General features: G+C 50.9%; 2 protein-coding genes across 2 annotated transcripts; both read left to right on the plus strand.

The window, feature by feature from the left end:
• The first annotated feature begins 1400 nt into the window (after window positions 1–1400).
• LOC130489531 (twisted gastrulation protein homolog 1-B-like) lies at window positions 1401–4741 on the plus strand. The gene is made up of 4 exons (XM_056863281.1): window positions 1401–1551; window positions 2317–2416; window positions 3645–3860; window positions 4507–4741. The coding sequence occupies exons 1-4, from the start codon at window positions 1438–1440 to the stop codon at window positions 4725–4727; spliced, it is 651 nt and encodes a 216-aa protein (XP_056719259.1). The 5' UTR covers window positions 1401–1437; the 3' UTR covers window positions 4728–4741.
• A 7878-nt stretch (window positions 4742–12619) lies between these two features.
• HOMEZ (homeobox and leucine zipper encoding) lies at window positions 12620–14011 on the plus strand. The gene has a single exon (XM_056863668.1). The coding sequence runs from the start codon at window positions 12620–12622 to the stop codon at window positions 14009–14011; it is 1392 nt and encodes a 463-aa protein (XP_056719646.1).
• Window positions 14012–15665: the final 1654 nt, after the last annotated feature.

Genomic DNA, 15665 nt, shown 5'->3' on the forward strand with positions numbered 1-15665 from the left:
CTGGCCTTCGCTCCCCCCCCCGCTCAGAGGGGGGAGGGGGGTTTGTTCTTGGAGACCAGGCTGATGCCTTTAATGTTTGTTTGTTTTTGCTACTTCTGCCACTTTCTAAATACCACCCAGAACTTAATAGGAGGTTATACCTCTCCCCATCACATAATGCTCCAGGCATGGGTTGGAATGACGTCCCGTTTCTCTCCCTCCCACCTTTTATTCCAGTTAGGGTTGCCAACCTCCAGGTGGGGTCTGAAGATCTCCCAGGATTACAACTGATCTCCGGAACAGTTCCCCCGGAGAAAATGGCAGCTTTGGAGGGTGGATTCTAGGACATTAGACACCACTAAGGTCCCACCCCTACCCAAATTCCACTTTCCCTGGCCTCTATACCCAAATCTCTAGGAATTAGGGAGGAGCCGTGGCCCAGGGGCAGAGCATCTGCTTGGCATGCAGAAGGTCCCAGGTTCAATACCCAGCATCTCCAGTTAAAGGGACTAGGCAAGTAGGTGATGTAAAAGATTTCAGCCAGAGACCCTGGAGAGCCGTTGCCTGCCTGAGTACACAATACTGACTTTGATGGACCAAGGGTCTGGTTAAGTAGAAGGCAGCTTCATGTGCTCATCTGTTCAATTTCCCAACTCGGGGTTGGCAACCCTAATTCCGCTTTAACTGGGAATAGCTGCTTCCCATCCCTTGTAAGTACCCTTATGAATGAGGATGAAAGTCGTCCCTCTGTACCGAACAACATCCTTTTGAAGGTGGAGGGGTTGGCTGGACCCACCTGCCCAATCTCCATGTTGGTTTGAATAGAATAAGTGGGAAACAAGAAAAAGATGAGAAAATAAGCATTTTTTTTTTAAGGACAGATTTTAGGAGACAAAGGAAGCGAGAGAAGGAAGAAAGCGTCTCACACTTCCCAAGGAAGCAAGGAGTGGTTAGTTGCATCTGATCACTCCCGGCTAGTAAAGATCTTCTCCAGGTGGCTAAGCAAGGTGCTGGTTAAAATAATGACTCTACCTCTCCTTTTCGGCCACAACTGACTACCAAGGGTATGTGTGGGCTGGGGTTGCCAACCTCCAGGAGGGGCCTGGGGCTCTCTTGGAATGACAACTGATCTCCACATGAAAGACATCGGTTCCTCTGGAGAAAATGGCTGCATTGGAGGGTGGTCTCTATGGCGTTATACCCAGCTGAAGACTCTCTCAAACCCCTCCTACTCCATGCTCCACCCCCAAATCTCCAGGAATTTCCCAACCCAGAGTTGGCAACCCTAGATTGTGGGCCAATAGGCCAGTAAATGGGGGAGGGGACATGCGACAGAGCAGCGCTGAGTGACGCCGAGCATGCACCCCCCCCCGACGCCCCTTGCCTTCCTCTGCTCATCTGACCCCCTTCTCCTTCCCATCCTCTTCCAGCGGGATCCGCCCCCACGACACCGCTGCAATGCCTTGTGGCATGGCCTTGATCGTGGTGGCTGCGACGTGGGCCGTGGCCTCCCCAGCCGACGGATGCAACAAGGCGCTTTGTGCCAGTGATGTTAGCAAGTGCCTGCTGCAGGTGAGACACCCGGAATGCTGTGCCCTTTGGGACTTAGACCATCGAACCAGGACAGTGCTGCCTCTTATTGAGAGCCAGCGTGGTGTAGTGGTTAAGAGCGGTGGTTTGGAGCGGTGGACTCTGATCTGGAGAACCGGGTTCGATTCCCCACTCCTCCACATGAGCGGCAGAGGCTAATCTGGTGAACTGGGTTGGTTTCCTCACTCCTCCACATGAAGCCAGCTGGGTGACCTTGGGCTAGTCACAGTTCTCTCCGAACTTGCAGCCCCCTTATTTCACAGGGTGTCTGTTTTGGGGAGGGGAAGGGAAGGAGATTGTAAGCTGGTTTGATTCTTCCTTAAGTGGTAGAGAAAATCAGCATATAAAAACCTTCTTCCTCTTCTCCTTCTTCTTGTCACCCAGAGCTTCTGTTCTGAGTTCAAACTGGAGGCCCCATTCACTAAGTGGAACCCCAAAAGATTTATGTTTAAGGTTAAAAGCCCAGCAGGAGCAGTTGCTTCAAGAGGGAACAAGTGAAATGCAGCAGTAGGAGTGTTGATCTCGGACCTGGCAGGTTCCAGGTTCAAATCCAGCCCCACCCACCCACCCACGCTCTCAAGCTTGCTGGGTGACCCTGGGCCAGTCACTCTCTCTCAGCCTAGCCTACCTCACTGGATTGTTGTGAGAATTAAAACCACGTCGGTTGCCCTGTACTCCTTGGGGGAAAGGGTGGGATTGAAGCATACCTGGGAGACCGAGCTAAAGATGTGACACATCTCTCGGTAGGAAGTGTGCCAGTGCGAAGCGAACCACGCCGGCTGCCCCTGCTGCCAGGAGTGTGCCTTTTGCCTGGGGAACTTGTGGGAGTCGTGCTGCGAATGTGTGGGTGAGTGAACTCCGGGGGTCACTGAAACCCAGTCAATTCATTGGAAGAGTGCTATAATTTGCACGGCGGTGGGTCAAAGCATATCCTTTTCTCCCATGTCCTTTTATGATTGAAATGGGTTATGAGCTCCAAAGATGGCTGAAATATTTTGCCCGTCCTTGCAGGACACTAGCCAGTCGGTCCTGAGCCCCAGAGGAACCTCTGGTTGCCTGAGTCCATGGGGCAAAGGCCCGTATGGTTTCTATATTCATGCTACAGCAAACATAGTAGTTGGCATCTAAACTGATTTAGTGTGGCCGGAGGTTTTGTGAACCAGAAGCCAGTGTGGTGTATTGGTTAAGAGTGGTGGACTCATATCTGGAGAACTGGGTTTGATTCCCCACTCCTCCACATGAGCGGCAGACTCTAATCCTGAGAACCGGGTTGGTTTCCTCACTCCTACACATGAAGCCAGCTGGGTGACCTTGGGCTAGTCTCAGTTCTCTCCATACTCAGCCCCACCTACCTCACAGGGTGTCTGTTGTGGAGAGAGGAAAGAGATTGTAAGCTGGTTTGATTCTCCTTAAAAGGTAGAGAAAGTCGGCATATAAAATCAACTCTTCTTCTAATAGGTACTCTTAAAATAATAATTTTTAGTGCAAATCTTTCCTTCCACCCAAAATCTTGAATGGTGCCCTTGGGTGGGTTTGTGGAGTGAACCTGGTCCCTATCCGTTCCAAAAAGTATGTTAGCTTAAAGAGGAGAAGACTGAGAGGGGATATGATAACCATCTTCAAGTACTTGAAGGGCTGTCATATAGAGGAGGGTGCCGAGTTGTTTTCTGTTGCCCAAGAAGATTGGACCAGAACCAACGGGTTGAAATTAAATCAAAAGAGTTTCTGTCTAGACATTAGGAAGAATTCTCTAACAGTCAGAGCGGTTCCTCAGTGGAACGGGCTTCCTCGGGAGGTGGTGAGCTCTCCTTCCCTGGAGGTTTTGAAGCAGAGGCTAGATGGCCATCTGTCAGCAATGCTGATTCTATTACCTTAGGCACATCATGAGAGGGAGGGCACCTTGGCCATCTTCTGGGCATGGAGTAGGGGTCACTGGGGGTGGGGAGGTAGTTGGGAATATCCTGCATTGTGCAGGGGATTGGACTAGATAACCCTGGTGGTCCCTTCCAACCCTATGATTCTAATCTGGCCAAGGTGAAGCTTCAGGAAGGCTCCCTCTCTTTCCCCACACCCAGGGCTCTGTGACGAACGTCCCGCATCAGCCCACCGCTCTGCCCAGCGAAGCTCCATGCACAACCTGATGTCCCCCGTCCCCTCCCTCTTCCGGGCGCTCATGGCCATCTCAGACAACGACCCCCCCGTGGGCTGGAGCATCCTGACACTGCCGGTTGAAGAGGAATTGCGGCAGAACCATGCGGACACGAGCCACCTGTTGCTGGGGCCACACACAGGTGGGAGAGAATCCTGGGTGACTCAGACAGAGCTCGATGCACAGGGTGCATGGGGAACTGAGTGCGCATGAGAAATTAAAGTGTGGAAATCAATGCAGAAAATGGTTGGTGTGCATGATGCGCAGAGAACTAGGTACGCATGCGAAAATTAACATGTGGAATCAATTCAGAAAATACTCAAGGCGCATGATGCACAGGGACCTGGGTGTGCATGAGATTAACATGTGGAAATCAATGCAGAAAATGTTCAGTTCAGTTTATTTAGTCATTAGCAAATTTCAAAAATGTTCAGTGCACATGATGTGCAGGGAACTGGGTGTGCACGAGAAACCAACATGTGAAAATCAATTCAGAAAATGCTCTTTGTGCATGATGCATGGGGAACTGGGAGCTCTTGAGAAATCAACATGTGAAAATCAAGAGTGCACGGGCCATACATTTCTTCAGAAGTCTGGGAGACCAAACTCCTCCCAACATGACCCAACTCCACCTCAGCTAAATGGTGGGGGGGTGTCCCCAAACAATGCTGAAGAAATGGATCACTTGCGCATCCATGTGGCCTGGGAAAGGCGCAAGACCCTGTCTGCGGCCTCACATCCCCTGCCACACTATTACCGCAACCCTCCTGCCTCGGTCTCTTTTGCAGGCCTGACCCCCCCAGACGCCAAGGGCCTCAATACGACGGTGCCCCCCTGCCAGGCGATCTTCTTCAACGAGTGCCTGTCCATGAGCCGATGCCGCGCGGCCTGCCAGTCGGTTGGGGCCTGGCGCTACCGCTGGTTCCACAACGCCTGCTGCCAGTGCCTGGGGCCGGACTGCCGGGGCTATGGAGGAGCGCAAGCGCAGTGTTCCAACTGCCGGGAATGAACCTCCGGATCTCTCTCCCCGCCACATGCCCCATGCGCAAGCAGATCCTTTCCCACTTGGCACAGCTTTTCTCTCTCTGTGCTCCCTCCTCCTTTTAACTGATAGAGGCTTCGTCGAACCCTTTGGTCACAAAGGCATCTCTTCATCTCTTCTCCCTGCGCCGTTCCAGGAGGGTCATAGAATCATAGAGTTGGGAGGGGCCATAGAGGCCATCTAGTTCAACCCCCTACTTTTAATGCAGGATCAGCCTAGAGCAGCGGTTCCCAAACAGTGCTCCACGGAGCACTTGGTGCTCTGCAAAACATCTCCTAGTGCTCCGTGAAGCGATTGGAAAGAAAAATACTACTGTCATTTGGTTTAGTATAGAGGTGCTAGGTTAAAATTAGTGCTCCGTGACGAATTTCTCTCCTGAAAAGTGCTCCGTGACTCAAAAAGTTTAGGAATTGCTGGCCTAGAGCATCCCTGACAAGTGCTTTTCCAGCCTCTGCTTAAAGACTGCCAGAGAGGGGGAGCTCACCACCTCCCAAGGTAGCTGATTCCGCTGTCGAACAACTCTTACTGTAAAGGAATTTTTCCTAATATCCAGCCGGTACCTGTCCACCCACAATTTAAACCCATTATTGCAAGTCCTCTGCTGTCAACAGGAACAGCTCACAAGCTGTCGCTGTGGCTAACCTTCCCTCAACGGCTGCGGCAACAGCTTCGCCCCTTCCAAAGAGCTGTCCTAGACAACCCCCTACCCACAGCAAACTGGCAAACATTCCCTGAGCTTTTCTATCTCCTCAGACCCATGGGTTGGGACCTGCATACAAACACTGTAGTTATTTTTTTGCTCCTGTAGTAATAATAATAAAATCTTTTTACTTCTTTGGGAGTTGTGGATTGGGATAGAAAATGACTGCTGTTATCAAGAAGAAGAGTTGCTTTTTATATGCCGACTTTCTCTACCACTTAAGGAAGAATCTAACGGGCTTACAATCACTTTCCTTTCCCCTCCCCACAACAGACACCCTGTGAGGTAGGTGGGGCTGAGAGAGCTCTCAGAGAACTGTGACTAGCCCAAGGCCACCCAGCTGGCTTCATGTGTAGGAGCGGGGAAACAAATCCAGTTCACCAGATTAGCCTCTGCCGCTCATGTGGAGGAGTGGGGAATCAAACCTGATTCTCTAGATCAGAGTCCACTGCTCCAAACCACTGCTCTCAACCACCACACCACACTGGCTCTCAGGGATAGCTGAGGGATCTGATTCAGCAGAAGACAGCTTTGTGTGTTTACGTGAACAGGGCGCTTCCTGAGATATACCAAGCCAATGCAACCCCCTCCACTCCAGGTATGGTTTCCTAAGTACTACAGATGTGTTTAAAAGTATTTGAGGTGGGGGTAGGCCCTGTGGTGCAGAGTGGTAAGCTGCAGTACTGCAGTCAAAAGCTCTGCTCATGACCTGAGATCGATCCCGAGGGAAGTTGGTTTCAGGTAGTAGCTGGCTGAAGGTTGGCTCAGCCTTCCACCCTTCCAAGGTTGGTGAAATGAGTACCCAGCTTGCTGGGGGTAAAGTGTAGACAACTGGGGAAGGCAATGGCAAACCACCCTGTAAAAATAGTCTGCCTAGTAAATGTTGGGATCTGACGTCACCCCATGGGTCAGGAATGACCCAGTGCTTGCACAGGGGACTACCTTTACCTTTAGGGATGTTTTAGAATAACTTTGAATCTGTGGCTCATCAATGACGAACACATTTGTCTTCTGGCATAAGCCTTCCCGGATCACTTGGTCAGACGCACCAGATTCGAGTCCAGTGGCACCTTTGAGACCAAAAAGAATTCTGGGCTATAAGCTTTCATGAGTCAAAGCTCTGGATTCGAATCTAGACGTTCTACCGCAGACCAATCCGGCTATCCTCTTGAATCTGTCTTCTTGGTCAAATCTGTGTGCCCGCTAACCAAGCAGGCTATAGCGCAAGACAGCTTATAGTAGAATAAACTCCTCTTCATGTTGTTTATTGTATATGATTTTATTGAATATTATCGATATTGCTAGCAGCCCTGAGCCCGGCCTTGTCCGGGGATTGAAGGCGAGTTATAAATTGAATAAAGTAAAATAATGTTTAAGGGGGGGGGGGTCACACTAACTGTTGCAGACCCTCTTCTCTCTCTGCAGAGTAGAACTGGGTGCCGAGTTGATTTGGTGGAGCTGGGATCAGATTCCTGGGGGAAAAGAGACTGGAGGGGCCACTCCCAACTAGAAATCTGAAGACGTGGCCACTTTGACACCACATGCAAAAAACCCCAGTCCCTTTCAAAGGCTCAGAGAAGAAAAGCGGTAGTTGCCTGCAATAATCTGAAAAGAGCATCCCTAAGCATGTGCAGAATGTTACCGGCAGGCCCTCCCTATGCTATGAGCAAGTAGGAAGCTGACCTTGGAGCAGAGGCTCCTGGACTCGCCTCCTTTTCATCCCCAGATCAGTGGTCTGGTCTGAAGCGCCCAGGGTCATGTGCAGGTCAAGAAGCCCCATGTTCAAATCCACCCAGGGTCAGCCCCGAACAAACCTGCAGGCCCCATTGGACACCCCCCCATGGAATCCAGCTCCCTCCGCAAACCTGGGCAGGACACACGAAGACATGAAGCTGCCTTATACTAAATCAGACCCCTTGTCCATCAAAGTCAATATTGTCTACTCGGACCAGCAGTGGCTCTCCAGGGTCTCAGGTGGAGGTCGTTCCCATCACCTCAATGGTAGAGCATCTGCTCGACATGCAGAAGGTCCCAGGTTCAATTCCTGGCATTTCCAGTTAAAGGGACTAGGCGAGTAGTTGATGGGAAAGACCTCTTTTGGAGACCCTGGAGAGCCGCTGCCGGTCTGAGTAGACAATACCGAAGACTTTGATAGACCAAGGGTCTGAATCAGTAGAAGGCATCTTCATGTGGTCCATCCAAGTCAGTATTGTCTACTCAGACCGGCAGCATCTCTCCAGGGTCTCAGGCAGGGGTCTTTCCCATCACCTACCTGCCCAGTCCCTTTAACTGGAAATGCCTGGGATTGAACCTGGGACCTTCTGCAGGCCAAGCAGAGGCTCTCTCGCTGAGTCACGCCGCCTCCGCCCGCAGAACGCTGGAACGCGCGAAGCGACGACGCAACCTCTAAGCACGTGCAGAGAGCGGAGCCGCCGCCCAGCCGGGCTCCCAGGTGAGGGGCTGGGGCCGCCGGACGCCTTCCTCCCAGGGCCCCAGGCGTCCGAGCCTCCAGCTCTCCCCCCCCCCACGCCTCCTCCAGCCAATGGCAGGGCCGTGGCCTGGCATGCCATTCGAGCGGAGCCCCCTCCTTCGCCTCCCCCCCCCCCCCACGCCGGGGAGCCTTGCAAGGAGCGCGGCCGGTGAGTGGCCCCAGGCCGGTTCTGGCTCGTGCGCTCCCCTTCCCCGGCTCTTCCCCTTCGCGCTCGGCCCTCTGCCCTTCTCCGGCCTCAACCTCCTCCCTCCTCCCCCCTCCTTTGACTGCCTCGCCCCTCCCCATCCAATCCCCGGGGCTGCCCCTTCCCCTCCTTCCCCGCGCGCGCCGCTCCGCCGTCCTGCAAACAAAGGAGCCGCCCGGCGCTTCTCCGGCGTTGCCCAGCCCGCGTGGGCTTCGCTTCGCCTTCTTCGCAAGGGGGTGGGAGCGCGGCGCTGGCGGGGCAGGGGGGCGTGGGGGGCAAGGCCAGGGCCGGACACCTGGCGGAAGGCGGTGGGGTTGCAAGGAATCCGGATCGGGGAGGCGAAGGGACGGGGACGCATGGAGCTGCCTTACGCTGGACCAGACCCTCGGTCCAGCAAAGTCAATATTGTCTACTCAGGCCGGCAGCGGCTCTCCGGGGTCTTTCGCATCACCTACTTGCCCAGTCCCTTTAACTGGAGACGTCGGGGATTGAACCTGTGGCCTTCTGCATGCCGAGCAGATGCTCTGCTTCTGCGCCGCAGCCCCTCTCCTTGAGCCAGAACAAGCCCTCCGAACCCTGACCGATGAAGAACCCCTGCTAATTGCTAAATTTGCAAGCGGTGCTTTGGTTTTCACGACGGCCCTGTGAGGTAGGCTAGAGCTGTGCCAAAGCCAGGGGCTGAACAGGATTTCCAAAATCCTGCTTCCCTGGAATGGTCGCGGATCTAATGGATGCCTCGCCTGAATAGTGCAGCCTTAATGGAGAAAGGATGGCTTGCCTCCTGCCAGTCTTTCTGCTGGAGCCAGAGGGACGGGGTGTGTTGTGTCCTCTTGGCCCCCGAAAAGGTCTTCTTCTTGGGATGGGCTGCGGAGGGGGGAAATGGGGAAAGATCGCCCACCCTCCTCGGACTTGCGAAAAAGCTGGAAAATGTAACAGCCCCAGCATTACAACTCCAAGTTGCAGCCTGTATTTTTAGGATGTCCTCCCCCCCCCAAAAAAAAATCGGTGGAGAGCAGGTGGAGGAGAAGATGCATGGGAAAGGCGAAGGATGGGGGACCCAAAAGTTAGCACGGCGGACCCAGGCATCCAGTTCCTCTTAAAGGGCCAGCTTCACATCCACTGAGAAGCCCCGCCCCTCTCTTTCCCCAGCATGCACTGCAGGGAGCAAGGGGAGGGGGAGAAAGAAGGAAGGAAAGTCCTAAAGTGGAGGAGGAGGAGGAGAAGACAGTCTAGTGGAGAGAGAAGAGGGATGGGAGTGAGTATATGCATGGGCATCCAGACTTTTTTTGGGGGGGGGAGGGCAGGTGGGTTTTAGATAGAGAAGTCGGTGCTGGGGAAACGGTGGAGTTTGAAGTGGCACACTGCAAATTTCAAGGGATTAGGTTGGAAGAGTGTGGGGTCTATCATTTGGGGGATGCACAGACGTGTTTCCCTCCCCTAAAACCCTCCCCCCTGCAAGATCTCCACTCCACCTAAGCGGCAGGTGAACTTGATGCGTTGGGTTGCCAGGCGGTGCCACAAAGCTGGCATGGTTGCGGGCAAAACTTGGGCAGGAGCTTTGGTTTTGCTTTTGTGGTGCTGGAATGGGCACGGCTTCCCCGTTAAGGCTGCTGTTTTATTTCAGCCCCTTATTGTCTGAAGGCTCCTCCATCGGCATTAATTGCTTTTGCTGCTGCTCTAGTGATCTCTTTTAATTAAGGGCCAGCTGGTTTCCGGGGCTAATCGCAAGCAAAATTGGCCATTTGGTTTGGCCGATTAGCACAGCTTGCTGGTGGTAAATTGGGTTTGGGGCAGATTTATGGTCCCTCCGAGTTTCAAGTTCTGGAGGTCTGTAGTGGTATTTTTTAAAAGATGCTTTCCAGTCACCCTGTCCCTGAGAGTCTTTTTGAGCTATAAGGCTCAAAGAAATGGGCTTTAGAGAATTTCGTAAAACAAAAACTTGATCTGGACCAAAGCACAATTTTGGAACACGTTGTGGAACTGAACACACACGCAATGAAACTGTTCAGCAAATCTGTAAAATATTTCTTTCTAGTTAAAATTGTACAGAATTCCTTGTGATCCTTTTAAATGTATCTTGAACATATGTGTGTGTGTGTGTGTATACACTCACACTCACATATATATGTTTGTATGTTTTTGTAAACAATTATCCTATATTTATTGTATTGTTGACTGATGCAACCAGCCCTTAGCGTGGCTTTGGCTGGAAAAGAGCGGGATATAAATCTAATAAAATTTTAAAACGTAAAGTCCTGGTGAATCAGACCAGTGGTCTATCTGGTCCAGCATCTTGTTTCACACAGTGACCAACTAGTTGGCCTAGAGGCTGAGGCCTTCTCTTGATGTTGCCTCCTAGTACTTGGATTCAGAGATTTGATGCCTCTGAAGGTGGACATTTCCTATTGTCAGCCTGGCTAGTACCTGTTGATGGACCTACTCTCCATGAATCCGTGTAACCCCCTTTTAAAGCCATTCTCACTGACCTCCACCGGCAGTGAATCCCACAACTAAAGGGTCGCCATAGGTCAGAAGTGACTTGACGGCACTTAACACACACACACGAAACAGTGTTTCCTTTGGTCTCTCCTGTACGTATTGCCTGTCAACTTCATTGGGTACCCTGAAATTCTAGTGTTATGTGAGAGGGAGAAATCCATTATCTACTTTCTCCGTCCTATGTATCATTTTTATAATTATCATGTCCCCCATTTAGCCTTCTTTTTCCTAAACTGAAAAGTCCCAATCCCTCAAAGGAAAGGTGTTCCTACCGTTGGTCATCTTGGTTGCCCTCTTCTGTAATTTTTCCCACACTGCAATATCCTTTTTGAGATACTGTGACCAAAACTGGTCACAGCATTCCAGATGAGGCCACACCATGGCTCTATGCATGGGTACATAAGAAAGGCCATGCAGGATCAGACCAAGGTCCATCAAGTCCAGCAGTCAGTTCACACAGTGGCCAACCAGGTGTCTCTAGGAAGCCCACAAACAAGATGACTGCAGCAGCACCATCCTACCTGTGTTCCACTGCACCTCCTATAATAGGCATGCTCCTCTGATCCTGGAGATAATAGGTATGCATCATGACTAGTATCCATTTTGACTAGTAGCCATGGATAGCTTGCTTCTCCATGAACATGTCCACTCCCCTCTTAAAGCCTTCCAAGTTAGCAGCCATCACCACATCCTGGGGCAGGGAGTTCCACAATTTAAAGGTATTACAATATTTGCCATTTTAGCCTCAATCCCTTTTCTAATAATCTCCAGCATGGAGTTTTTTTTCATGCTACTGACATTTTCATTGAGCTAGCCACTGTAATCTCAAGATCTCTTTCAGTTTCGGTCTCAGCCAATTCAAAATCCATCAGCATATATTAAAGTTGGAACTTTGTTCCAGTGTGCATCAACTTACACTTACCAACATCTTTAACCCCCCCCCCCCTCTTTCTAAGGGTGGTGAGGATACTCCTTCTGGATCAAAGGTCCCCTTATGCCTGGTAAGAATAGCTTTCTGTGTATCTAAACTGCTTTCCCCATGATTTGTTGCAAGTTAAAAGCTTTGGCACTGAGAAAGCCTCTTTCTAACCCGTTCAATATGAACAGAATAAATTGTGCAAATATTGCTTGTTTTATTAGATCAGGTTTGATCTGCTGACACATTTCATTCATCTCTGGCAGTTACTTTATTTTGAGGCAACATTTCTTTCCCCTTTGCCAGGTTAGTTGTCTTGACTCCAGAAGGATATTAGAAGTGGGGAAAGAGGGGCGGTACTGGAAGGATGTTTGTGGACCAATAAGCAAGTAAATTGGGTCTCTGTGGATGGCTAGGAAAAGGATCTCTTGTATTTGGTGATAATGGCACAATTGTGGGTTGTAGCAAACAGACTTGCATCTAAAACAGGAACTTGTGAAGAACTCAAGGGGCTCATGTGGCTGAATGCTCTCTGCCACCTGGTTTTCTTTGGCAAGGGGCTTTTCCCCCCTACAGAGATAATTCCACCACCCGAGATCTCACCTGCTGCCAGAAATGATACTGTCCCGACTGAAAGCTTACCACCTCAGTGAGGAAGTCTAACACATCATATATGTTTATTTCCCTCTATTACTATTTTCACCCCCCTTGTTGTCCTGCCATCTAATCTATTCCCTGTTGCCCCCCAACACACATGAACACATGAAGCTGCCTTATACGGAATCAGACCCTGGGTCCATCAAAGTCAGTATTGTCTGCTCAGACCAGCAGCGGCTTTCCAGGGTCTCAGGCAGGGGTCTTTCACATCACCTACTTGCCTGGTCCCTTTAACTGGAGATGCTAGGGATTGAACCTGTGACCTGCATGCCAAGCAGAGGCTCTGCCACTGAGCCACGGCCCCTCCCCATACACATTTTTTTCTGTCAACGTTGTCATTTCTCTTTCAGCTGTTCTGAGTAACTGAAGCCAACTCCCAGAGACCAAGGAGCCCTCCTGGACCGCGGTAGCCATGCCCCCGAATAAGGATGCCCCAGGTTGCCTCGGCTCCCCTCCCGGCCTGATCTGTTTGCCCCCTATCTCAGAAGACCTCCAGCTGGTCTGGACGCAAGCAGCACAGACGAGCGAACTCGATGGCAACCAGCACCTTCTACAGACTTTCAGCTACTTCCCATACCCCAGCCTTTCTGACCTGGCCTTGCTCTGCTTGCGTCACGGGCTGCACATGGAGAAGGTCAAGGCCTGGTTCATGGCCCAGCGGCTACGCTGTGGCATCAGCTGGAGCGCGGAGGAGATTGAGGAGACTCGGGCTCGCCTCATTTACCACCAGGACCAGCTCCATTTCAGTTGTCTGCTCGATGGGAATGGCGATGGCTCCTGGCCTCAGTCTTGTAAGAGCCAGGACTACCACCAGCCAGCACCGGCCTCTCTGCACCACCCTGTTGAATATGAGAACCAGCAATGTGACATCACTTCCTCCAGCCATTACCTCACTACCCAGGGAACGAGGGAACTTGGGAGAATCAGTCAGGACTTCTGGGAACAGAAAGGGAATGGCTTCTCCCACCCTAGCAACGCTCAGGGGAACTGTGAATCTGCTTTCCATCGTAACACCAAAGAGACCCTTTCCAGTGCGTTCCTACCCACCGCAACCGCTGGCCTGGATTACAAACTCCAGAACTCTCACGCAGCGGCCTGGGGCCTCACCAAAGCCCCCCCACAGCCATCAGAACCGACTGTCGCATCGGCCGTGAACGGCAAACACCACCCAGTGATTCCTCCGGCACGCTCCTCCGTCAGAGCTTCCCCGTCGTCATCTACGGCGACTTCTGTTGAATCGTGCAACTTCCAGAATGATCAGCACCCCGCGCGCGACCAGCAGCAGGTTTCAGGTTGCCTCTCGGATACTTTGCGCAAACCCAGGCGAAAGACCAAGGAACAGCTGGACATGTTGAAATCCTTCTTCCTTCACTGTCAGTGGGCCCGGCGGGAGGATTATCACCACCTGGAGAAGGTCACCGGGCTGCCGCGGGCCGAGATCATCCAGTGGTTCGGCGATACTCGCTACGCCCTCAAACACGGTCAGCTGAAATGGTTTCGGGACAACGCGGGGCAGATTTCAGAGCCTGCCTCCTGGCCTCCTCAGCCGTCCCAACCTAGTCTTCCAGACACAAAACAGTTGGAGCGATACTGGGAAGCCTGTCCACAACTGCTGGATAATGACTTGCCGTCGCTTTGTCAGGAATCAGGTCGCTGTCATTCGCCAGCACCGTATGAAGTGGAGGTGTGTTTGGAGGACGATGAGGACGATGAGGAGGTGAGAGCGGCTATGTTAAGAGAGGAAGAGGGAGACTATGAAGAAGAAGACTATGAAGAAGACGATGATGATGATTGCACTATGTAGGATGCAGTGTGGACACTAGAGATAATGGGTTTTGGGGATGGCTTTGAGGGAGGGGAGAGAATAAATTGGCAAAGCTGGTTAGAGCTAGGTCCCACCCTGCCAGGTTCTTGCCACTCATCCCCTCTCCAAAATATAAAATTGGGCCTTTGGAACGCTCTAGATACTTGTGTCTTCCTTTTAAGCTCTAGATATTAAGTAGCAACATTGTCCTGTCCTTTCCACTCGGTTACACCTTTTCACAAAACGGTGTTGGGAAAAGGAGGTCCCAACACTTTCTCAGGATTCAGAATGTATGAATCCTTTCAGTAGTTTTCTGGCATCTGGAAGGATAACTCTTTTAACTAGCTTTCTTCAGAGCACTTTTTCTGTTCGTTTGGCTTGTAAAGATTCCATATCTTTAGAGCAGTGTTAGGTAATCTTTTGGCCAAGTGCTGGGGTAAAAGCAACATGTACCCATGAAAATGTTGGCAAATTAAAGGGGAGGGGAAGAGATGAGGGTTATACTTGAGCAGGCCCAGCCCCTGGGGCATTGCTAGTGCCTCGGGGGCTTGTCTTGGAACTGGTTGGCGCCTATGCCAGCCCGCGTGATGATGGAATAAGCCATGCCTCTCATGTTCTTCCATGCTGCTGGCCCCAGTCATTTTGTCAGGATTTCATGGGCTTCTCTTTGTTGCTCGAGCAGAGAACTGGCCCTAGGCTTTGAGCAAAACAGCCCACTGTGCGGCTTTTCAACATCCACGTTAGGGGTTGCCTATCCCGGTTGTAGAATCCTGTTGTTCATCTGTTCTTGATTTGTAAAGATGGTATTAGCCCCTCTTTATAATAAGAACTAAAATTCAAATCTAGGGTTTTTTTTTCTCCCCTCTTAGAATAGCTTTCTCTTAATTTCTGCTTTGTCTCCCTTCTTCCTGCTAATTCTTTTAATTCCTGCTTCAAGAAGCTAGATACTCCTTTCAGTGCCTGAGCTGTATGGTCTTACATTCAAGTACTTTCTTTCCGGATAGCCGTATCATTTTATATCTGTTTTCAGGTCTAGAGCAATGTCACCTTCATAAATAGTATCAGGGAGGGTACTAAACCCGTGTACTAAATATATTTGGTTCTGCTGAGTGAGGCAGAAGCCATGGGGAAACAGTCTCTTTGTGAACTGTGAGTACTTTGCGTTTGGTTTTACAATCCAAAGCCACTTACAGAAGGAACTGATTTGAGAAACTGATAATTACTAAACTCCTATATGCCTCTTTCAATTCATCTGTGCTTGGTTTTTGTTGTGTTGATTATTTTATTTATAGACCTCTGTTTCTATGAATTTTAAATGTGACCTTCTCCAAAATGACCAATATAGAGATTTGATTTTCAGTAAGCATTGAACAGAGTGATGCTTAAAGATGATGTTATATGTGAATCTTTCGTGATCTAATCTGGCATTTTGTCTTTTTCATTCTCTTCCTCTTTAACCGTGCAATCCTGAAGGGGGGGCTGAATGCCCTTAGGAACCGGCGTGACTCCTATACCAGCATCCATTCCACTTGCGCCATGCAAACTGGCATGGATGCCAGCATGGGGCAACTTACGCCGTCTCCTTTGGACTGTGGGAGCAGCGCGGCTCTCGGACACCAGCGCAGCCTCCCGCTGGCGCTTCCCCGGCGTATCT

This window comes from Euleptes europaea, chromosome 18, assembly GCF_029931775.1.
Source record: "Euleptes europaea isolate rEulEur1 chromosome 18, rEulEur1.hap1, whole genome shotgun sequence".
Taxonomy (NCBI): Eukaryota; Metazoa; Chordata; class Lepidosauria; order Squamata; family Sphaerodactylidae; genus Euleptes; species Euleptes europaea.

Coding starts and splice junctions, on each gene's coding strand:
- LOC130489531 (XM_056863281.1), top strand. CDS start 1,438: ATGCCTTGTGGCATGGCCTTGATCGTGGTGGCTGCGACGTGGGCCGTG. Junction 2,417..3,644: donor GTCGTGCTGCGAATGTGTGG/GTGAGTGAACTC, acceptor CCCCACACCCAG/GGCTCTGTGACGAACGTCCC. Junction 3,861..4,506: donor GTTGCTGGGGCCACACACAG/GTGGGAGAGAAT, acceptor TCTCTTTTGCAG/GCCTGACCCCCCCAGACGCC.
- HOMEZ (XM_056863668.1), top strand. CDS start 12,620: ATGCCCCCGAATAAGGATGCCCCAGGTTGCCTCGGCTCCCCTCCCGGC.